The sequence below is a fragment of the Sciurus carolinensis genome, chromosome 2 (assembly GCF_902686445.1).
Source record: "Sciurus carolinensis chromosome 2, mSciCar1.2, whole genome shotgun sequence".
Lineage (NCBI taxonomy): Eukaryota > Metazoa > Chordata > Mammalia > Rodentia > Sciuridae > Sciurus > Sciurus carolinensis.
The window spans coordinates 101,630,266-101,653,873 of record NC_062214.1 but is presented as its reverse complement, the minus strand read 5'-3'; the positions used below and the strand labels follow the sequence as shown (position 1 = coordinate 101,653,873).

General features: G+C 43.9%; 1 protein-coding gene across 1 annotated transcript in view; it reads right to left on the bottom strand.

Annotated features, from left to right (window-relative positions):
- Positions 1–23,608, bottom strand: part of Gnb5 (G protein subunit beta 5) — a 38,093-nt gene that overhangs the window by 2,041 nt on the left and 12,444 nt on the right. The window contains exons 2-9 of the mRNA XM_047542040.1: positions 23,398–23,534; positions 20,057–20,098; positions 17,601–17,677; positions 13,402–13,534; positions 8,908–9,051; positions 6,915–7,006; positions 3,054–3,102; positions 631–727 (exon numbers count right to left, since the gene is read on the bottom strand). Of these exons, the coding sequence (XP_047397996.1) occupies positions 631–727; positions 3,054–3,102; positions 6,915–7,006; positions 8,908–9,051; positions 13,402–13,534; positions 17,601–17,677; positions 20,057–20,098; positions 23,398–23,534 (771 nt within the window). The remainder of the gene's footprint in view (positions 1–630; positions 728–3,053; positions 3,103–6,914; positions 7,007–8,907; positions 9,052–13,401; positions 13,535–17,600; positions 17,678–20,056; positions 20,099–23,397; positions 23,535–23,608) is intronic.

Genomic DNA, 23,608 nt, shown 5'->3' with positions numbered 1-23,608 from the left:
CCAGTTTCCTCCTGCTGCTTTCCTTTTGTCGCTCACTCACACATCCACTCATTCATTCAACCAATAAACAGCAACTTAGGCCATGATGTGCCAGGCCCTGTGCTTTGCTTTGGGATTCAAAGAGGAGAAAGCACAGTTGCCGGCGCCATGCAGGATGTGCAGCAGAGAGGAATAAACCACTGTAGTGCCATGTGACGAGAGTCACACAGTAAGGGCTTACATGTATGTAAAAGGCATGGGACCCAAGAGTAAGAGCGACCAAGGGGGAAAGGCAGGCAAAAACACATCATTTTGCCAGGCATGGTGGAGCAGTCCTGTAATCCCAGCTACTTGGGAGGCTGAGGCAGGAGGATCACAAGTTCAAGGATGGCGTGGGTAATTTAGCAAGACCCTGTCTCAGAATTAAAAAAATTTTAAAAGGGCCGGGGATATAGCTCACTGGTAAAGCACCCCTGGGTTCAATCCCTCAACATCACACACACACACACAGGACAGTTGAAAACTGGCACAAATGTGAGTTTAGCATATTGGTTCACAGAAGGTTTGGTTAGTGGAAAGCTTGACAGAGAGCTGGGTTTCATTCACGTCCTATCTTACAGTCCTGGAGAAGTTTCTGAAATACAATCTTACCACTGAGGGAGAAGTCCACACTGGATGCTCCGAATATGATACTCTCTTTGGAATAGATGGCGACCTCCCTGTCTGCCCGGAGGTCATAGAGGCGACACTGAAGTGCAAAGAAGCAGACAAAAAAGCACTTACTTTTGGCTCCACTTTGGTGACGTGATGACCACAGAGCTACTGGTGGGTGCTGGTGGCTTGTGTGGTTTGACAGATGAGGGAAAAAAAATCTCCTTAGCTTGTTCTCCTACTATTTCATCCCTCAGACCTGACTTCTGTTAATCTCCATGGGTCGGTCATTAGAGACTCAAAGAAACAGTACATGCAGAAAATTTCTTCAGGGACAGAAACAAAACCAAAATCTTTTTTTTTTTTTTTTTCCTGATAAAGGATATATGGTCAGAAATATTTAGAAGTGCATAAAAGAGGAAATGAAAGTTAACCCAAGTCCTAGAGGTATATGCTAACGTCTGGATTGTTTCTTTCAGTCTTACTTCTATTTTATGTGCAGGTATATAAATGGGGTAGATGTTTTATTATTGTTTAAAGTAACATTATAAGCATTTTCCCACATTACATAATATTCAAAAAAAGATATTTACATGTTTGTTATATTCCTCACGTGGATGTTAGAATCTATTTAATCATACCCTCTTAAGTGCTTTGTGACTAATTTTTCTCTATAAATGGCACTATGATGATGCTGGGTATGGTGGTGCACACATGTAACCCCAGCAACTTAGGAGGCTGAGGCAGGAGTATTGCAAGTTCATGGATACCCTGGGCAACGTGGTAAAGACCCCACCCCAAAGTAAAAAATAAAAAAAGTGCCTGGAGATATAGATCAGTGATAGAGTGATTGCCTAGCATGTGAGAGACCCTGGGTTCAATTTTCAGTACTGAAAAAGAAAAATCTACAGGGAGCATTCTTATGTAAAAATCTTCATGCACATCTCTGATAGTTTCTTTAGAATAGTCAAGGAGTAGAATTTCTAGAATAGAATTGTTCTCAAAATATGGCATGCCAAGTCAAAACACAGGGATGTCTTAAAAGCTGATGATTTCATGGGTTGGGGTTGAGGTTTAGTGGTAGAGCACTTGCCTAGTGTGTATGAGGCACTGGGTTCAATTGTCAGCACCGCATATAAATAAATAAATAAAATAAAGGTTCATCAACAACTAAAAAAAATTTTTTTTTAAATTAAAGATTAGAAAACAAAAACAAAAACAAAAAAAACCTCATGATTTCTACTGAAAATCTTCCCTCCAGGAGGGTGGTAACCACAGACCTCGCTGGGGTTCTTCCAAGAGTCCTGTGCCTTACCAACTCCACCCCTGGGCAATGCTTGGCTGATGTGACAGGCAAAACAGGCATATGATCATTCAAGTGGCATTTCTTCGATTAAGATGACTTAAAAAATATTTTCAGGTATTTATTTGCCATTTTGGATATATTGTTTTGTAAGTGGCCTATATTTATCATTTTTAAAAATTTTTAAAAATTGTGGCATCCACCTTATTGATGTAACCCCTTCACATCTACAGAATTTTTACTTGGTCTGTTACATACATGGCAGGATTTTTTCCAAAATGTATGTCCTTCTGTTATTTTTTCGACATAGAAAAGTTTAAGATTTTCGTTATTATCAAAACTCTTAATCTATTCCTATTTCTTCCACAGGAGCAAATAAAAATGAAACCTATTACTTAATAAGATATTTAACTTTTTTTTTTTTTTCCGCTTTGATACAGGATATCGTAATGTTGCTCAGATTAGACTTTAACTCTTGGGCTCAAATGATCTGCCCATCTCAATCTCCTAAGTAGCTGAAACTACAGGTACATACCACCAGGTCCTGCTGATCGTGGACATTTTTGAGGGCAATAAGAAAATATTATTCACCTCAAAAATCAATAAACATAATTTGCAATTAGTATTGAGAGGCTTGAAGCTGGGTCTATTTTTGGTTCTGCAAGTTATATCTGAGATTTCTAAGGAAATAAAAAGAAAGGTACAAAAATATTTACTTAGAGCAATGTTTTTAACAGGGGAAAAGAAGATGAGAAAAGCTGACTGTCCATAAATCAAAGCCTGGTTAAGTAAATGCTGGCATATCTATATGTGGAATGCTATTAAGAAAAATATAATGTAGAAAAATATTTATCAGCATGAGATGACATTTGTAATCTGCTATGTGAAAAAGGCAAATTATAAAGCATTTTGTTTGAAAAGATAAAAGACAGGAAATTATCCAACTATGATTTTTTACTTAGAGATATTAAGGAAATTTTAATTTTCCCTTTAAAAAATTGTTTTCTTCACTGAATACACATACTTCTATAACCAGAAAGAAGCTATTTTTAAAAGATAAAATTAATTTGGCAAATCTCTCTCTCTCATAGGAAAAGCTCTCAATAACTTAGAAACATACCGTAGCATCATCTGAGCCTGAAGCAAAGGCATCTCCACTGGGGTAGTACCTGCAGAGAGAGTTTGGGTAGAAAGCACTTAATCTAGAATGATCATTGCTGTTCCTTGACACCCATCAGAACCCTCTGGGAAGGCTATTCCAAGAAGGTTCTCCCATGCTGCACTCCCAGATTCAGAACCTTCACCTCTAGGGGCAGAGGAACATTTGTTAGTTATAGAGACCTGAAGGGAGGCTCCTATGGGAGGCCCAGTGGCCTCTAGTTTTCTTCCCTGTCAAAAGGGGACAGTGACACCGGCCTTGCAGAATGTTGATGAGGAATAAATGAGATATGTGTATTTGCATCAGGCACTGAATACAGAGCAGGTACCCTCTAGACGTCATTTCCCTCGATCACATACCTAATTCTCAAGAGTGGGCTCAGCTCAAGGATGAGAAAGTGGTTATGAACAGGCACTGGAATCAGATGTACAGAGCCACATTCAGCTGTCTGCACTGTCACTTACTATGTGTGGCCATATCTTGCCCAGCCTTAGTTTCTTTAGCTGAAAATGAGGATAATATTGCATATTTCCTGTTGTGAAGACTGAATAAGACGTAGCATGCCAAGAATTTTTATTTGGTGCCAAATAAAAAGCATTCAATAAGCAACTATTACTGCCATATTCACTCTCTTCTCAAATGATAGGCAGGAAAAATGGGTAGATGATGGGCTGTGGGCAGAATTAGAACAGAGGTCTCCAGTCCCCCACCCCCAACTCTGCCAGCACTCAGTGGTGTCCCACACACCCCCTGCTGCATCCCCTTTCTTGCACAAATGGCCTACATCCAACAGCTCCACAAAGGCTGGAGCAGAAGAAGGTCTTTTAAAGCAGCTTATGGAATTATGGAATCTCCTACCTGGGGGATTGAAAGTAAAGACCTTTGGCAAGGGAGAAGGACGCTTGACTCTGTGTGACTGATTTACACTGGTCTGAAAGCAGTGAATGGAAACACAGAAAGGCCAGATGGCACATGCTAAGAATCGGCAGTTCTGCTCTAGTCTGTGCGTTGTGTTGTGAGCGCATATTTGTGAAAGCACTAGAAATTCATGGAGTATCACACACACCTATATTCCAGTGTCAAACTGAAATGATTTCTAGATTATACTCCATTTGGCACCACATGGGCTATGATTCCTTGTGCTGGCAGGAAATTCAGGGTCCAAGTGTATGAAATATGAATTATCTGGAAGTGACCTTTGGTGTGTCTCTATTGCTGGGGTTAAACATGAGCAGGTTGTTTGGTTGTCACCAAACCTAGGTGGTGCTACTAGAATTCAGTGGCCGGGGCAGCCAGGGATGCTGAATCTTACAAGGGCTAGTCGCTTATGACGAAGAAATGTCCTACCTAAAGTACAAGTAGAGTGTCCCACTGAGAAACACCAATCCCCTCTCCTTTGGCTCATGGAAGAATGAAACTACATTCTAGTCTTCCAGCAGCCAGGCATGGACATTTGGTCTAGTTCTGACTATTGGGGTGTAAGCTGAAGTGATACCTTCAACTCTCCTGTTCTTACGAGCTGGAGAGGAGACATGGTGGAAGGCAGCTGGGCCAAAGCACCATGACAGGAACAACAGGATTTCAAAGAGACAGTGAGCCATTAATGAAGCTCAGACTTTAGTGTGACAATAAACTTCTATCTTGTTTAAGTCACTGTTACTTGGACCTCTGTCACATGAACCCATGTCCTAACTATCCAGTGTATAGCCAAGGGCATTCTAAGAGACCAATGACAACATTCAGTGTGACCTTAGCTTTGGAGGGACAGTAGTCAGTGTTCACCCTGGCAGAAAACCAAAAGGCATCCTGGACACAGTCCACTGGATCAATCCCCAAAAAATCTGCCAGATGAACCTCAGCATCAATTTACACCACGCTGTAAGTTAATTGAGATTGCATTCACTCTACACAGTAGGAATGTCCACTTAATAGGTTATATTTTATCTTTACTGTCAGGAATAAGCTCTATTTCTCTCCTTAACAATATCTTTAAATTTTTTTCATTAAGAATTCATAAAGTCATAAATACTTAATGTTTGGTTGTATTTACCCCTCCAATTTCCTTAGTAGAGGAGATGGATGAATACACTGGCTATACAGGGTGGCCCGTCACTGGAGGACACCTAACTTAGTTCTTGGAACGAGGCAGCTTCCTGAAGACACCTGGAGACCTGAGGGTCTGATGGACATTGGTGGAAGAGGGTTCAGGGTAGAGGGCACAGCATGGGTGGGAGAATGTTCGCCTTAAAATCATACTTCCCTAATATATAGGGGTTTTATTTATTTTTGTGGCTTTATCTTCCATCATGCATCTTACTAACTTTGCTCTCTGTAGTGTTTCTGGATTGATTTCCCTTGATTGTCCAGGTAACTACTACCCATTTGCAAAAAGGAAGTCTTTTCCTTGTTCCTTATCCCATATTTGACAGCAGGGAGTACTGAAGTAAATAAGTATTCTTTTGTTCTTGCTTTTAAGAAGAACAAGTTTAGTGTTTTCCCACTAAGTATAATGAACATTCTCAGAATTCTAAGTGTAATGAAGATTCTTTAAATACTATCTCAATGGTGCTGTCTTTCATACATGTCGAGTTCTGACCTCTCCCTTGGAATCCCATTCACAGATTCTCTCCCTACTTGACATCTTCCTTGGATATCTTACTAGGCATCTCAAATGGAACTAGTCCTGAACAGAGCTCCTAGATCCATATGCAAAAACCCATCTCCTCCCTGTACTTCTCTAGTCTTCCCCGTCTTAGGAAATGGATCACTGCTTACTGCCCCTGATAAAGGTTTGGGTTCCCTAAGCTCAGGGTTTTCTATAAAACATCCCTTGGGCGTGCAGGTATTATTTGGCCCTCTGCATGTCAACCTGTAGAATTGGGGCTCAAGAAACCAGCACAAACATGCCTCTGGATATTGCTATTGCTGTGAATGTAAACGCTCCTTCATCTGACCCAGGAGTCTTGTATCTTCTACCAGCTTCTGTGAGTTATGGTAGCCTAACTTGTTAACTTCAGGTAGGTAACATCTCAGACCCGTGATAATTCTTGACATTTCTGTCTCCATCATGTCTTCCTTAGTTTCAACCACCATTTTTTTCTTGAATTCATACAACCTCCTAAGGTTCTATACCTTCTATACTTCCATTCTTGCTCCCATGTGATCTATTGTCCAAACAGCCAGAATGCTCTTTTAAAGGCGAAATATGATCCTGTTAGCTATCCCTCCCCTAAATTATCCAATGGTCACCTGGTCTTTTGTTAGGTTCCTTGACATCTCATCTCTGTGCTCTTCCCCCAACTCTTGGCGAGCTTGGCTCTCTCATCATCCTGGCCTCCATTTCAGGGGTACCTTCTTGCAGAGGCTTTCTTTTGACCTTTATCTAAGAAATAACTCATACACATCTCCCAGTCTTACTTTTCTTCATAGCATTTACTGATACCTCAAATTAAACTGCACATTTATTATTTATAGTCTATCTAGTTTATCTCCTCTAGGACAACAAAACCTTGCCTATCTTATTCACCACTGCAATCTCAATTCTGAGAATGATGTCTAACATATGAACACTCAGTAAATATTTCCTGGATGGATGAAAAATACTGATTCAACTTAGGAACGATAGCAAATATTCCTAAAGAAATTAAAACTCTCCGCGTGATCTGGGGCACTGACCAGTTCTCTCACAATCAGCCTTTCTTGCTGAGTAGCCCCTCTCAGCCAAGTAAACTGAGCCTGAAGGTGGTTCCTGGGCTAGGGACACCTAAAGCCCAGGTAATGCTGGCAGGACAGAGAAGTAATGCAAACATTCTGCTTACTGACCGGACACTGTTGATGTCAGATTCGTGTGTTTCAAAGGCCTGCACACATTGGCCAGAGCGCATGTCCCACACCATGGCTTTCTTGTCGCATCCCTGCAAATGTAAAATTACTCAGAGTTATGGCCACTGCAAGGACTGTCTATACACAGGGCATGAGTTCCAAAGCATTTTTCTGAGAATCGCCACTTTCCTCAACCAATAAACCCTTAGAAAGCTAGAACTAAGGTCTTGAAGTGGGAAGGAGCAAGGTGGGGGCACCCAGTTTTCCCCTTTAGCATATTTTTTCTTTCACACATTTTTGAATGGAAGTGACACTTCAGAGCCTCCTTCTTGCCCTCCTGGGCATTTCCCTGCCCTTGATTTCCCCTTCCCTTCTCTCCTCTTTATGTCCATCTTCCTAAGCCCAAAGGGCAAGGCAGGCAGATGGTGGTGCATGGTGGGATCTCTCTGCTGTGACACTAATGAGTGGGTCAGCAGGGCTAAAGCTGAGTAGCAGAAGTACCCGCTCAGTCTGAGGTGCCCTTGGGCCACCGGCAGCTCAGCAGCATGCAGGGCTGGGAATTGGCAAACAGGAGCTTAGTCCGGGACCTGCCATCAATTAGCTGGGAGGCTTAGGAGAGGCACTTCCTAGGCTTCCACCTCAACACTTGTAAAAGCAATGTTCTCTTTGAGTTGCTAATATGACCCAGAGAATCATAAAATGAGCCTTTTCATATTATGCTATCAAGATTCTGGGAACAATTTGATAAATTCTTGCAGAGCAATCCTGTTACCAAGTTTAAGTGGTAAAATGCAGACCCTCAATAGTCAAACAGAAGTAATGGATTAAAATTGATGTCCGAGTTGTAGCTTCAAGTCAGAGCAAAGGGTGGTTCAATGAAGCAGAACAAGGACTATCTTGGGGAGAACCGCTGGGGTGCAGCACTCTGAGTGTTGCTGAGATGTGGACAATAAAATCAGGAGTGTTTCAAATCTTTAGTGGACACTAAATCAAATGGAGTCCAGTGCTCTAAAAGGTAATATAATCTACAGTAATAATGATAATTTCAAAAAACCCTATGTAGTTGAGCAGAGATAAACAGTTATATAATCACACAGGGATAAAACCTACAGATGGCCAAATACCCATGAAGAAAACTGGGGTCCATGCCAATGATTCCCAGAGCTGAGGCATAGGCAGCTTAAAGCAAAGAACCCTCATGTCTCTCAGGAGCAAAAGTCACTGGACAGACTGTGTGTCACTGTCCTGTTTCACCACTGTTTTCTAAGTGAGATGAGTCAGGATTGGGGGTCAGATCAGTCAGCTCTGTTCTGACCTTATTCCTGGGCTGTCACAGAAATGCCTGCCCCTTCCAGGTATACAGCACAGGGTAAACTCTTCCATCCACTGCTGGTAATATTTTGGGGAAGGGGAAGAGGCAGTTCTACTGCACATTATGATAAATTTATAGGTGATGAAATTTAAAGTTAGGTAGTAAAACCAGGAGCCAGGTGGCCTGATTCCTAGTCTAATGTTCCTCTGCATTATGTGGCCTTGTCTTTCAACTCTGAGCCCTGAGATACTCTGGTCCCTGTACCCTGGAGTGGGAGAGGGTTGGGGGCCAGTAGACACGGGGCTGGAAGAGTGTTCCACAGCTCTGAAGCTGAGCACATCTCTGTGCCACCTCACCTTACAGCCATTGCACCCGCATGATGCCTCATCTCTAGTACTCTCAGATGCAAACTATTTGACGGTAGCAAAATGTTGTAAGGCAGATATGCACCTTGAGTTGTATCATTTACATAGAAGAACATTCCAGAACCTTCTTTAGACTGCTGAATGTCAGTGGCAGAATAGAAGGGGCCTGGAGCCAGGGGTGGTACAGGGAGCTGAGGACCCTTCCTGTAGTTCCTTATAGGTAAGGAGCAGGTCTGGTTCCATGAATGAACAAGAACTGCCACCACAGGCCTCCCTAATGGACAAAGGACCCTAAAGATTTTCCTTGGATTTTTACCCCAGACACAAAGGTGTTTCCGGTTTCTGAGGGGGCCAAATCCAAGCACAGGACATCAGCCCCATGTCCATGGAAGCTCTGCAGCAGCTGCCCACTCTCCACATCCCATAAGGCGCATGTTCCATCTCCACTGGCTGTCAGGATCTGTCGGCAGAAAAGGACAAGGGAGAGTGTTGGGGGAAGTCCGTCAGAGGCTTAAAATTCCCCAGGTAAAAGCAGGCTCCTTATCTGTATAAGGAACTGGACAGACAAAAAGACAGACACACATACACACACACACACACACACTCCTTGCTGGATCTGGATGCAAGCATATCTGTAGGAAGAAGGTTTCTGGCACCAGTATAATCCTCGAGTTATATATTTCTATGCCCATTTTTCTCCAAAGTTGAATTCAAAGAGGCCCCATCGTGGTACCTACAGGGTTCCACAGCTGGCTGCATGCAGGAGGTGCTCCATGAACACCTGTTAAACAGTCTTCCTGTTGTGCAGGCCACACACTCTGGGCTGCTGATATAAAGAGGCTGGGGTGAGGTCCGAGAGCCTATATTCCTCCCGAACTCCCGGTGAGGCTGCAGCTGGTAACTGAACTGTGCCTGGGGCAGCAAGGCTCTAGGCAGCAGTTTGTCAGGCGCGTTCTCCTGCTGCTGCTTCTGACAGGGGAGGAGGCTGCTCCAGAAGCTGCCCAGGATCACTGACGCATGCAGGAGGACACTTATGCACACGCAGGTTCAGTAAACATTTGCTAAGTGCTGATGATGTCTGGGCCCTGTGCTGGGGCATCAGGACTTGCAGAAAGATCCTGTCTTGGTGTCTGTTTTCCTGGAACTTGATTTAAAAGGACTGGCAGTAAGAATGAAACCAACATTAACTCCTTGTCTTTGTGTTAATTCCAGGACCAGATATTCTTTTGTTCCTATGTCATATAAAACTGAGACCCTGTAAAAAGGACCTGGCTGCTTGCTCTAGGAATACCTGCTCCTGGAAGAAAAGACTGTGAACCAAACAGATTTCCTTACCAAGACTAACTGCTTACTCATCAAGACTCCAAGATTCCCACCGTGCTGGGTTCACTGATCCACAGCTATAATGTCATAAACCAATTTCCCATCTGTCTTGTAAGGCTCACCTTAAAATCACCCAGCCTGGACCCTGAATCCTTGGGAGAACCCTTCCCTGAAGTCCTCATCTGAGACAGGACAGATATGATGCAGTCGAGGTGCTTCCTAACTGTAGTGGGTCTAATAAACTCAGCTCTGCTTGACAAGATGTTTTCCTGATGGTTGCCTGGAGTTGACATCCCCACCAGACAACACGACGATCACTGGCAGCCATGTGAGAAGTGCTGAGATGTAGGCAGCACGTGGAGTCCTGATCCAAAGGCAATGTGTGAGCTGGCCTTACAGGATGAGTGACAGCTGGCCAGACAACAGAATGGGAGGGAAAGGTGCTCTAGGAGGCCTGGGTCTGCTCTAAATGAAGGTAAGCAGTACACAGACTGAGGACCTCAGACTGCAGGCAAGTAGCTGTGGAAGCTTCTAGCAGAATAGCAAGAGAGAAGGCACCTTCTAGGAAAGTCTGCTGGTGGCCAGTGCAGCTACCCAAGCAGCCTCTGTGCAGCTGCCAAGCACAGAGGATGGCCCGGAGTGCAGAGGGGCACTGGTGTGGGGAGAGGCCTGGTGGAGCTGGAGTTCTGGTGGTCATCACTGCCAGTGTATGAGAGGCTGGGGCTGGGGCTGAGCGGAGCTTCCTGGGGTTGGGAGAAAGCTGGTAGAGACTCAGGGCTCATGGCCCTCCTCGGTCCTGCCGACTGCATCACAGAGCCCTGGAGCCTTCTGGTAGGCAGAAGAGGAGATCCGCCAGGGTAAAGACGTGAGAGCAGAGCCTCCTACTGCCCACCTTCTGGCTGCTCCCCAGGGTCCAGGTAAAGGGGTATCTGGAAGGAGGTGGCTTGTGCAGTGTCGGTGTCTCTGGTGTGGGTGGCTACTGACAGGGACTGCGCCTCCAGGGCTGCGAGATCTGATGCCCTCACTCCTCCCATCCCTCTGCCAATTTCCAAGATTGGTGAGCTCTCTCCTCCTCTCTCCTCCTTCCCCCTTCTCTTGGCCCTTCTTATATGTTAGATCTAGCACTTTAAAGTGCTTTCTTTTGTAGGGAGGAAATAGATTAGAAGGAGGGGAATCTGCTCCTTCCCTGGTCTCCTTGTGCCATTTTGGCTTGGGTTTCCTGTCAGGCAGTCTGGGGAGGTCAGGATCTTCCTGAAGCCAGGGGAGGATGCTCTGAGGTTCTTCCCTGAACCAGGAGCTGAGTGAGTTCCCCAGCTCACCTGTCTCCTGAGCAAAGCCCCTGAGGCCCTCCTTAAAGCCCCCCACTCGGGGGAAGCACTCAAATTCAGGGGATCTCCAAGGCTGCAAAGCCCCTGCACCTGTGTCCAGGGCTGCCTCCAGCCCTGACTTCCCTCAGGAAGCCTGTGCACATCCAACAAGATGACTTAGGTTGGTAAGAGCAGTTCATGAATCCTTAGTCTTGAACCAAGTGGTCTGTTCTCCATCCCCCTGCCCCTTCCCCATACTAGGGATTAAAACCAGGGCCCCACCATTCTAGGCAAGTGCTCTACCACTGAGCTACATCTCCAACCCTTGAAATAACTCTTAATTTGGATACCAGTATTTTGTAATGTGCTCTAGTCTCTCCTGGTCCATGCCTACTAGTGGATGCTCCAGCCTTTTCCTGTCCTAACACTTGCCAAAGGGTTAATGACATGATTTTTTTTATGGGACATTGCTTCCAAATAATCTGCTTTAAATGATTACCCCAGTCAAGCTCTTTGAGAAATTTTTATACCATACTCTTTCACCAAATAAATAGTTTTTAAGCATCAAAAGTAAATTCTTAATAGGGACTTTTTGTCTTAAATTTTTGTGATCTTCATTATAATGTAAATAAAAATAAGTTAAAAAAAACCCCAAACATTTATTCAGATAAATGCACTACACTAAATCCTAAACTCATTGTCACTGGTTTGTTCTGAAATGCAGAGTCCCAACAGCCACTTCAGTTTTTGTTTATCACCCTAGATCCTAGAAATGGAAGAAAGCTTAAGACTCATTAGTTCAGTGGTACCAAACAAGGCGGTGCCTCTGAATCACCTATAAAGCTTTGTGTAATATTGCTGAAATAATATCAGCTAATATTTATTGATATTTACCAGGAAATATATTCTTTTATATGAATTATCTCATTTAATCTTCAGAAAACCTTAGGTCAGAGGAAATCACTCCCATCCTTACCTGCAGTGAGAAAAACAAATCATGTAGAAGTGAAAACCTTACCTAGTGTCACTATCCAGAACACTGGGGAGCCAAGACCTTTCCCCTGCTCTGCTCCCTGGGCTTGCCCCTCAGAGGAAGCCAGCGGGGACTCCCCTCCATCTCCACTGGCTGTTGGTTAGAAGGAAAGCACTTTCTTACACAGGTGTCCCCTTCGCTCCCACTGCCAGCATCTGTGGCAAGAGTGAGGGGGATGGGTCTTCACCAGAGGGACCTCAAATGACTTCAACCCACCGATCTAGCCTCCCTCAGAGCCTCTCTTATTCCAGACTAAATGTCTTGTGTTGCTCTGGCTGATCCTCAGGCCTAAGGACATCTGGTTGTGGCCACTGCTGGTTGCAATACCCGCTACTGCCCAGGTCTATGAAACTCCTGATTGCGCTCAAACAGCAGGTGCACACATTGCCTAATGGTGGCACCCCAAGTTTGGACATTTTTCCCATCAGTGACTGAGTAGTTACACAGACACTTGGACTCCCTGCCTCCAGCTTTGCCTCCCTCCTGACATCAACCAGCTGAAGACAGCAGGTTATGGAAGGTGTGAATCTGACGAAGATACTCTCCTAAATAACCCGAATCTGACTCACACCTACGATGATTCCTTCTATGGGGCTCAGCCCTGGGACCTGCCACTGCCAGCCTCTAGGGCTACTTCCCTCCCATGGGCTCCCTCACACACTGTGGCGGCCTGTAGTGGCAGCCATCCCTCCTCACAGGCAGGGCGAGGTTGCGACGCCCTTTGGCTCTGAGCCTCCCAGATTCCCCCACTGATTCTCTTGGAGGTCCCTGAGGGTTAGACTGAGCTTTCTGCCCCAGAGCAAGGTGGTATCTGTCAATGGGGTGGTAGGCACATAGGCAGGACTGCTGAGTAAGTGTGAATAAACAAACCAGGGGAGGCTTTTTATAACTTGCTAAGGAAAATCGTCTAAGCGTTAGGGTTGTATTGCTTTTGCTGTGGTTTATTGAAAGTAGGCCATGAATTTAATATTGGAAGCATTTTATTTTTGCAACTGTTAAAACAGGAATGTAAAGTATGGATAGGAAGATGTGTGAGGAGCACCACCCTGAAGCTCAGTCAAGTTTTACACATGTAAATGCCCTGAAGACTCCATTCAGACCAGGCAACAGCAGTCAACTCACCCCAGAAGATTTCTGATCCACTTACCTGCATGTCAGAGTTGGTAAAGCTGCAGGCTGACAGGTAGTTGGTATGCATAGCTACAGACTTCTTTTTGGCAGCCATGTTTTCATTTTTGTCAAATGTCAACGGATACACAGAGCACTTGTTATCCAAACCACTGGCATGGAGAGAAACAAGCATCAGGGTTAACGTAGATGAACAGGATATGTGTACTTTCTTATTCATACACACTTGCACACCCTTCTCTTTAGCTGTATCACATACTGTAACCTCCTCCCCCCAACTTTTACTTGGAAGATTTTCAAACCTGCAGTAAAACTGAAAAAACAAACAATAATAACAAAAGCAAAAATCCTTATATCAGATTCCTTATCCTAGATTCATAAATGTAATATTTTGTCATGTTTGTGGGAGCAAATTCTGAACCCTGTGAATGCAAACTGCACACATGACCTTTTACTTCTAAATGCTTCAATTTGCAAATTTATATCTCCTGAAAATAAGAACATTCTTCTATATATCTACTACATCTTTATGACGTCTGAAAAAAATTAACAAAAATTCCATAACATCATGTTATAAATCATCCATATTCAGTCTTCCTCAATTGTCCTCAGGACCCAGGACCCAATCAAGGTTAACATCTTACATTCGATTGTTACAATTATTTAAGATCTTTAAATCTAGAACACACTACCAATTTTTTTGTTGCTCATGATCTCAGTCAGTTATTTTATAGAATGTCACACAGTTTGGATTTGTCATGTTGGTTGCTCAAGCACAGGTAGACTGTCACTTAGCAAAAATGCTTAGGACCAAAGTGTTTCAGAATTTGGAAAGCAGAGTTTTGCAGAGTGATGCATCTGGTATTGAATCTCTGCTTTAGCACCCAGCTAATTTTGTGATCTTGGATGTTTTATAGGTTTCCTGGGCCTCAGTTTCTCTAACAGCAAAACAGAGTGGATCCCACCCACCTATCCTGAGGAGCTGCTATGAAGACAATATAAAGAGTTCAGAATGGCTCTTGGCATATGACAGATGCTCAACAAGAGGTCACTCTCGTTGTTTTTATCTCTTTCCTTGCTTGAAGCCAGGAACTGTTTTATTCTTGAATTTCACTTTGACACCAGCCCAGAGCCTCACACACAGGTGCTCATGTAAGTGTCCCACACCTGAATAAAGGCTTCTTGGAAGCATGGGTCTCAAGCAAGAAATACTCATAGCTACTTAGAATATATGGAAATATCTATAAAAGTACTACAGATATAATCAACTGTCACCTATTTTGGGGAAGGGGATTGTGCCAGTCCTACCGGGGTTTTAGCTTTCAAGTTTGGAGCTAAATGAGATAAAGATTCAGTAGTCAGGCTTTCTTACCTACAAAGGCATTTAGAGTACATGGCATAGGTGTGGCTCTATGTGGTCATGGACTTATGGGGATGCCACAGAGCCATGGTCAGGAAATTCTATGTTAGATTTACCACTAGAAACTTCATCACAGTTGCTCTTGGCAGTTCTCGGGAAGCTCTGGGGGAGGGGGAGACAGTGCTTTTACCTACACTAAGGATTCAGTATTTCCCAGTTTGGTCTGATGCTCTCCTCACCCCCTACCCAATTTTAAAAAATGCTTTCATAAATATGTGCACTTTCCTCTGCTTCCATTCCCAGAGAGATGGTGGGGAGGAGCCAGTACAGGTACTGACCACCCTGCGGGCCAGGGCTGGGGAACCAGAGGACTCAGATCAGAGCACCTGCAATCCCTCTCGGAACGGTTTCTGCACCAGTGTAAGTCACCAGGAAGTTACCAGAGCCTTGCAAGATCCTTCTCTTCCCTCCTGTCCCCCTGCCCTCATGGAAATTCTTTCACTGGGTTCCACTTAGTGAGAGTCATATCAACAGCCCACAGCTTCACTTTTCAAATAATGAAGACATTATTCATTCTATTATTATCTTCATTGTATAAATTATAAAAGGATCCACCCAATATATTTTTAAAAATATTTTTAGCTGCAGATGGACACAGTATCTTTATTTTTTATGTGATGCTGAGAATTGAACCCAGTGCCTCACACATGCTAGGCAAGTGCTCTACCACTGATCCACAATCCCAGTCCCCCAATATATTCTTTACCCAATATATTCTTTCTGAAATTTAGACCTGCTACCTAATATTTCAGTATCGAACACTGAAGAATTACATGACCCATCCAGCTCTAGGCATTTGCTAAAATTAATGCCCAATTAGAAACATACTACTCTAGGAATTTTTAAACTGTATTTATAATTCCTACTGAGTGGTGAAGAGTTGACCTGACCTAAGGAGAGTTCTCCCCTTTGCTCCTGGGAGGTGATCTCTGGGCCTCTGGAATGTCCTCTCTGGTAGAGAGCCTTCGTTTGTCTGGGGAGCGTTAGCTACTGAGTAGTCTCACAATGTGATTTATTCTTTTTTTTTTTTTTTTTGCAGTGCTGGGGATTGAACCCAGGGCCTTGTGCTTGCAAGGCAAGCACTCTACCAACTGAGCCATATCCCCAGCCCTCACAATGTGATTTATGATGAGGGCTTTGGGATATGCTCAGTTCAGACTTCCAGAGGAACTAGAGACCGAAGGTATGGGTCTGGAGATTCATGCAGGCCATGTGTCATTGAGACCCGATAACTCGGGACACCGAAGGCCTAAGTGAGCTGCGCCAGCTGGGGATCCTCTGTGGATACTGTCACACTCTGAGGCTGGAAGGAGGAAAGGGCATTGCCAACTCCCTGAGGAGAGATAATTGGAAGCTCACCCTTCCCAGACTCTACCCTAGCTCACCCTTCCCAGACTCTACCCTACACGCCTATCCCTTTGGATGCTTCTGGTTTCTACTCTGCTGTGATAAAGCTATGACAGGGAAGTGCAGTGCCTTCCAGCCTGAGGGTGGTGGTGGGGACCTCTGAATTTGTGGTTGGCATCTGAAGTGAGGACAGCCTCGTGGGGACGTGCCTCCTAACTATAGAGCCGGCTAAACTCCTCTGCACCAACTTATAATTGTGGCATTTTCTCTCTCTCCCTCTCTCTAAATGTGAAACTATGTGGCAGATATATCTGTTTTTGTAGCCATGTCATATTCTTTTAGAAAGTAGATGGGGTAAGTTTTATATAAATGAGCACCCAGCTATAAAATGGAGACATGACATACTTTTGTTAATTAAAAAGTTAGAAAATATGAAATACATGTATGTATGAGCTCTAGGGACACAAATGGTCTTGGTACCTGGAAGAAGAGAGGGAAGATGCCCCCAAAACAGTCACACAAAGGGAGGGGACACTGGTGAGGATGGGTGGGTGACAAAATTTTTTCTAGAGGGTCAGAGTTTTCCTTTTTAAAATATTTTTTTTCTGATTATAAAAATCACATATGCTTATTTAAAAAAAACTAAAAGTAGAAAAAATTTTAAAGAAGAGAAAAATTCCCCATAGTCTCATCATCCAGAATGAACTGCTATCACACTGGCCACAGTTCATCCCAGTCTTTACCATGTCTCTTTTTTCAAACATGGCTGACATACCAGAGAAGCATTTTGAATGGTCCTGGAATTGTTTAACACAGGGACAGGAAATTATGCATGTTTCAATTTTCACTGCTTAGCTATGTAAAACTGAGCTCCAGCAGAGAGAGAATAAGGCACAATTTTCCTAGTAACCTTGATATTCTTTTCACATACTGTAATTGAGAACTTCTTTTTATTGCTGTATAATATTTCATTCAATTCATATACCACAATTCACTCAATTTTTTTTTGATGAATGTATTGCTTCCTTTGTTTTTTCCTTATTTTTTAAAAAAACGCTACACTCAATGTCATTGTTTGCATGGCTTTTGAACATTTCGGGTCATTCTTTTCAAACAAATTACTAGATGTGGTCACTGGAGCAAAGCTTACAAATTTTACAAGGCATCTGAAATATACCACCAACCTGCTTTCCAAAATGTTTGCACCAACTTATAGTCCCACCAACAGCAGCTGAGAGGACAGGGGACAGGTCTGAACTTATACTATTGTCAGTTTGTAGTGAGAATCATTATGAAAGAGAGTTTTGTGATTTTTTTCTTTGATAAAAGTTCAGGGAGGGATTTAACACATCACTAACAAGTAGTAACAAAACTTATAAATTCTCATTTGTTTGCCTGTTTTTGCCAATAGAAAAGTATTTTGTGACTAATTGGAAATCTGCAAAGCTTACCCGCAAGCTATGGCACATCCCGACGGGGCATAAGCACATGCCATCACCCACGTGCAGGGCATAGTGACCGCGTGCTCCTGAAACACAGCATGCACCATTCTAGAGTGAGTGACAGGAACTTCTACACAGGTCTTTTAATATTTAATTTTTACGAAAGGAAAGCACCAGAGTTCCCACTAAGTTACCTCATAGTTTCAAAGGGAGAGCTATGGAATAAAGATGGGCTTCGGACTGACAAAGCGTCTCAGCCTCCCATCATCAATCAAACTATGTCCTATATTCTAAAAGTCAAAAATCTCAACCAGTAAAATATGTTTACTTCCTTCAAAATATTAGTTAACATTGTACCTTTTTTTTTTTTTTCCAGTAGGGATTGAACTCAGGGACTGCTTAACCACTGAGCAATATTCCTGGAACTTAGACCTTTATTTTTTATTTTGAGACAGATGCTCACTAAGTTGCTCAGGGGCTTGCTAAGTGGCTGAGACTGGCCTGGAACTTGTGATCCTCCTGCCTCGGCCTCTAAGTGGATGGAATTACAGGTGTATGTCAGCACACCTGGTAATATTTCACTTCTTCATGTTATACTTCCTTTGTTCTTCTGCTTGATGACTGGGGTTCCTTTTCTTTGAATTTGAGTAAGTATCCGCATCTCCTTTCAGGTAAATATTTTACCTTATTGACTCTGACTCCCATTCTCCATGTAGAAGCTTGCTTACTGGTGAGTGCAGAAGTCTTTGCTTACTATAGGTCCTGAAACCATTCCTGGCAAGGGGGTACATGCATGGGGTGACAGGAGGAGGAGGGTGACTTTGGGTTGCGTGCATGGATGACAGAGAACCTGTAAATGGAAGCATTAAGAACTAAGCATAATATCCCTTGTCTCTGCCTGGTAGCCCAGTTACCATGTCCTTCTGCATGCAGATTAGCAAATAATAAAAACCACATTTCAGAAACACTTGAGTCAAGATCTTAATTCCAAGGGGCACAAAGATGTTGGTTTTGGGTTTTTTTTTTTTTGGAGGGGAGGTTACCAGAGATTTAACTCAGGGGCACTAAACCAATGAGCCACATCCCCACATTTCTTTATTTAGAGACAGGGTCTCACTGAACTCTCGATCCTCCTGCCTCAGCCTCCTGAGCTGCTGGGATTACAGGCATGTGCCAGCTTGGTTCTGGTTCTGACAGTAACAACTTATGCAACCTCATGTGGGATGGCCATTTTGCCTGCTTGTCCTGCGTTGTCCATCTGTGAAGTGAGGGATGGGACTAGATGATTCCCAGTGGACATTAGAGGCCAGGTGTTCTTTTTTTGTTGTGATTCTCCATGTTTCTGTGGGGAAATATAGGCTCCAATACTGCCTGCCAAAATCCTGTTGTCACTCACAGCCTTGTAGCCTTTCAGATGCTAAGAATAATCCACCGATGAGCTGAGCTGAAGAGGCCACTCTCAGCACAGGGCCAGGGCCCCTTTGCTTACCAGTAATGGCTATGTTCTCTAAGCAGCCACTCAGCTCCCAGAAACCAGCCCATGCCCTACGCCTAAAGTGTAAATAGAAATGACTGCTTCCCACACAGTCCAAAAGACCTGAGGAATGCCAGGAAAGGCCATGGCTTGCAAGGAGGTGATGAGGAAGAAAGCCCTGTGAAGAGTGCTATTTTTATCATTCTCCAGGAGCCCGACCATTAAGGACTCTGTGCTACAAAATGGTTCTGGTCCCTCATTGAACTAGGTCATGTAATAGCTGCCTACCACGACATTTACTAACACAATCAACAATGGAGGGTATGGATGCTGTTCAACTGCTCCTGGATCAGGAGGTATAGGTCTCCTTTTTCTATATGGTGAAAAGGAAGACCTCCTTTCCAAGTAAATATTGGAACCTATGATTAATACACAATTCTCCTATTGCAAATGCCCACGCATAGATCTCGGTCTATATTTTAGCTGAGTCTAAATTTAGATCTCATTTTGGGCGTATGTGCCCAGACCAGACTCCACAGCATTGCATGATGGCTCAGTTCAATCCCACAGCAGCCTCAGCTTCCATCTTCCCCTTGCTCATTTCCACAGTGCTGTGGAGTCTGGCCCAAAGTATGAGGGGGAAGAAATGACCGAGCATTTTGGTACTTCCCATCATTACTCAGAAGAAAAATAGTAAATGCAGAGCCACACGTGAATGTGGCAAGCTTTCTGTGCTACGCCCATCCCCACTTGAGCATCAGTGCCTCTACGGTGACTGCGTGCTCTTCTCAGGGCGAGGGGGTTCTCGAGAGAGGAACAAGCGCTGCACTGGGCGGGCGAGGCTGCTCCAATGTGGCTGGGCTTTCTTGGGGCTCCGTGCCTAGAGGCTGGGTGACCACGCACAGCGGGGCCTGGTGGGGGCCAGGATAGAGCACCTTCAAACCAGGCTGGATCCTGAGGTTCTGTGATGCGCCTGGGAAGGAGGCCTCACCTTGTTGGTGGTGAAGGAGTCCCACACGATCACCTTCCCGTCCTGCAGGGAGAAGAGAAAACAGTTCAGGGGCTGGCGACAAGTTCTCTCAGATAATTGCTCAGAAGTCCGTGGAAAGCTGTGTCCAGTGGGGCAGTGAGGGGAAAGCTGGTGCAGGTACCTGGTAATCGGGCCCCGCCAACCTACCATGAAGAAAATGGAGGCAGGGAGGGGCTGAACTTCCCAGGCTGATGAAAGGCTCAACCCCACATTCTCTGAATCAACATGATTACAGAAAGCAAGGCTCAGATGCATCTTCTGTACCACTGATCAACCCGCACCAACTGCTGGTACCCTGCTGTCATCCCCACTACGATAAATGACAAAAAGTTATACAGGGGAAGAAAAACTTGAAATTATCTTTAAGTGCCTGAAGGTAAACAATAAATCTCCACACTATCTTCAATACCTGATTTTCCCATTTCCTTGGAGTTCATGTTCCCTGCAGCAATAGGACCCCTTCCCCTCCACTCTGGCTACTTCTCTGTGAAAGAAGCTGTGTGGGCCTGAGATCAGTCTGTCTCACTTCTCCAGGTGCCCATGGACAGCAGAGCTCCCCACTCTGACATTTTACACCAATAACAACGTGCAATGTGCTCTATAACAGTGGGGAGCCCATGGGCAGTTGTTCAGTGAACAAAGAGCATGCCCTGTCAGGGTGAGCAGTGAGTTGGCGACTGCACCAACAATATGGCCACTTTCATTGTAACTGCTGGCACCCATGCTGGGGACGTCGGGCATGAACACCTTGCCATCTATTTGTAGTACAAACCCTCCAGAGGACGCCCACAAGCAGCCACCTGCCCAGATCATGGCATTCTCTGGGCACACAGTGGAAGAGGGTGACAAGCTGGCTTCCTTCAGTGCATGGGTCCCTGTACACCCTCAGGGAGGGCAAATCTGCAGTCTCTGTGACAGGCTTAATTTTTGAATCACTCAAGCCATTTGGAGCCAAATCTAGTGAATGAGCTTGGGGAGATCAGAGGAAAACGCCACCTACTGGCAGAAGCAAGGTCTGATTTTTAAAGGGATGTAGCTTCTTGCTTCATGTGATCTGATGGAAAATTTCTGGATTAACGTGCATGGCTGAGGAACCCTGAAGCAAAGTCAAAGTTGGTAATTCGGGGTCTTTCAGGATTCCTAAGTGCAGTGGTTCAATTTCTGACTAAATGGCCAAACACAAAGTGTGGGGTAGCTCACCTATACCTCTGAACCTCAGTCCTCCATGCCTAGAGCCACCACTCACTGTGTGATGTGGGGCAGTACTGATGCCACCTCACTGCCTGCGTCCACGGCTTCCTCCCCCTCACTGCCCACTGTCCCCCTGTGTGCTCTGGAATCTCATTAAACTAGATGTGGTCCCTTTCATGAGCACAGATTTATATGCGAGAGGCCTACATGCCTGGAGAGAATGTGCCTCTACTCACAAACCCTAATCCCACCCGATCAGGGTGACTAATCTCCTGCCTTTTAAGGGAGAAGGTTGCAGATGAGTCAGTCTGTTTCAGAGTCTTCCTATGTTTTCCAGCCTCCTCTTCATTCCCACATGCCCTTCTTCCTACCTCTGCAGCAGAGGAGGATGTGTGGGCATGTGCTGATGTGACCCTGGCCTTCCCCACTCGCAATAGATCGTACAGGAGTGATAGAAAAGCTGGAATTCAGTATGCTTGTAAGGGTTTAAAAATCCAAAGAGCTAGCTAGGTAGCACCACGTACATCTGGAAAAAGCAATTTGTAAAAATAAGTATTTAAGAAAAAATAAAGGTTAGAAAGAAATGCTATAAAATAATAATAATGGCTGGGACAAGGCAGTGGGAGTAAAACTTTTTGTTCTATTTTTCAGTGTTTCTTTAATATGCATAAGTGATACATTTCTTATGGACAAAAAATACAAAGCAAGTACAAGGTGACATATTAGATTTGTAGATAATGTAAGATATGACAACAACTGTCCTACCCAACTTTAGATCAACATAAATGTTATAGCTTGTGGATTATCTAGAATATGTAGTTTTATACTTATAAGTTATTAAGAAAAGGTAAACCCTCTTTTGAAAAATCTGGGCGGAAGCCAGGAGTGACAGGAAACATACACTGACAATAAAACTCTGATTTACAGAATATTTTATTGAATTACAGTTTACAGTTTTATGTGTAATACATGTAACATAAAAACATGTTAAAAAAAAACAAAAACAGATATAAAGGTTACTAAACTGTAGGAGCCAGCCTCCAATCACCCACAACCATCCCAGCTGCCTTATGTTCACACTCTAACTAAATCTCCTTCCTCATATCAGGGCTGTTCTGTGTGAATCACAGAAAACAGAAGGGATGCAATGTCGGCCTAAGGCTAGGTCATAAAAGAGACAGTGGCTCTCCCTCTGCTGGGTCACTTGTTCTGGTGCAGGCCAGCTATATGTTTTGAGTAGAAATACGAAGAGGTTCACATGGCAAGGAATGGAGGCCTCTGGCCAACAGCCACGTGAGCAATGCGTCTTGGAAGTGAGTCTGCACCCTAGTTAAGCTGTCACCTAACTGCAGCCTCACCAACGTCTTCACAGCAACCTTGTGAGAGGCCCTGAACCAGAATCAACACCTGCGTGCCTGACTCTTGGAAACTGTATGTAATAATAAATACCTGCTGTTTTAAGCTGCTAAATCTTGAGGTAATTTGTTATGCAGCAATAGATAATAAATAGATAAGGGGCTGGGGTTGTGGTTCAAGGGTAGAGCACTTGCCTAGCATGTGTGAGGCACTGGGTTCAATTCTCAGCACTGCATAAAAATAAATGAATAAAATAAAGGTCTACCAAAAACTTAAAAAAAAATTAAAAACATTTAAAAAATAAATAGATAAGTTGTAAAATATACTATGTAAACTATAAAAATGAAAAAAACTATATTTTCCAAACACAAATTTTTAATTTAATTAAGATATAAGAATTGATAAACTCTTAAATTAAAAGAAAGCATTGGTGGAATCTCAATCACTTATGCTCTTGATTTGCGGGGGAAAGACTTATAAAAATGCCTTTGCTCACAAGTAGGACCTTGTAATATGTTCAGGAAGAAATAATCTTGAATGGCTCATGAAAAGTCAAATACAATCTACAATTTCAAATCTACCCAAATTAGTGGAGTTCTACAGTGTACAAGAGAATTCTTTCTGCTAAATCATGTTCTTTGGAGAATAAGCAATGTCATAAAGATCAGAAAAAGGCTTTTGAAAGGGACAGCTTTGCTTCCTTCTTAGCTACAAGATCAGAGGCCTGCTCAGGTCAGTCACCAGGTGGAACATACCTGTGAGGAGCTCACAATCCTCCTTTTATCTTTGCACCAGTCCATGCAGAGAACTTTGTTCCCGTGGCCTTTGAGGGTCCTTCTGGTCTTCATGACAAACTGACCCAGGGCCTCCACGCGCTCTGCCACCTGGTGCACTGGAATGAGAACACCACGATCAATCTTTAGCCTTGAGTTGACTGGGTAAGACACGGCTCTGCGGGGGTGAGGA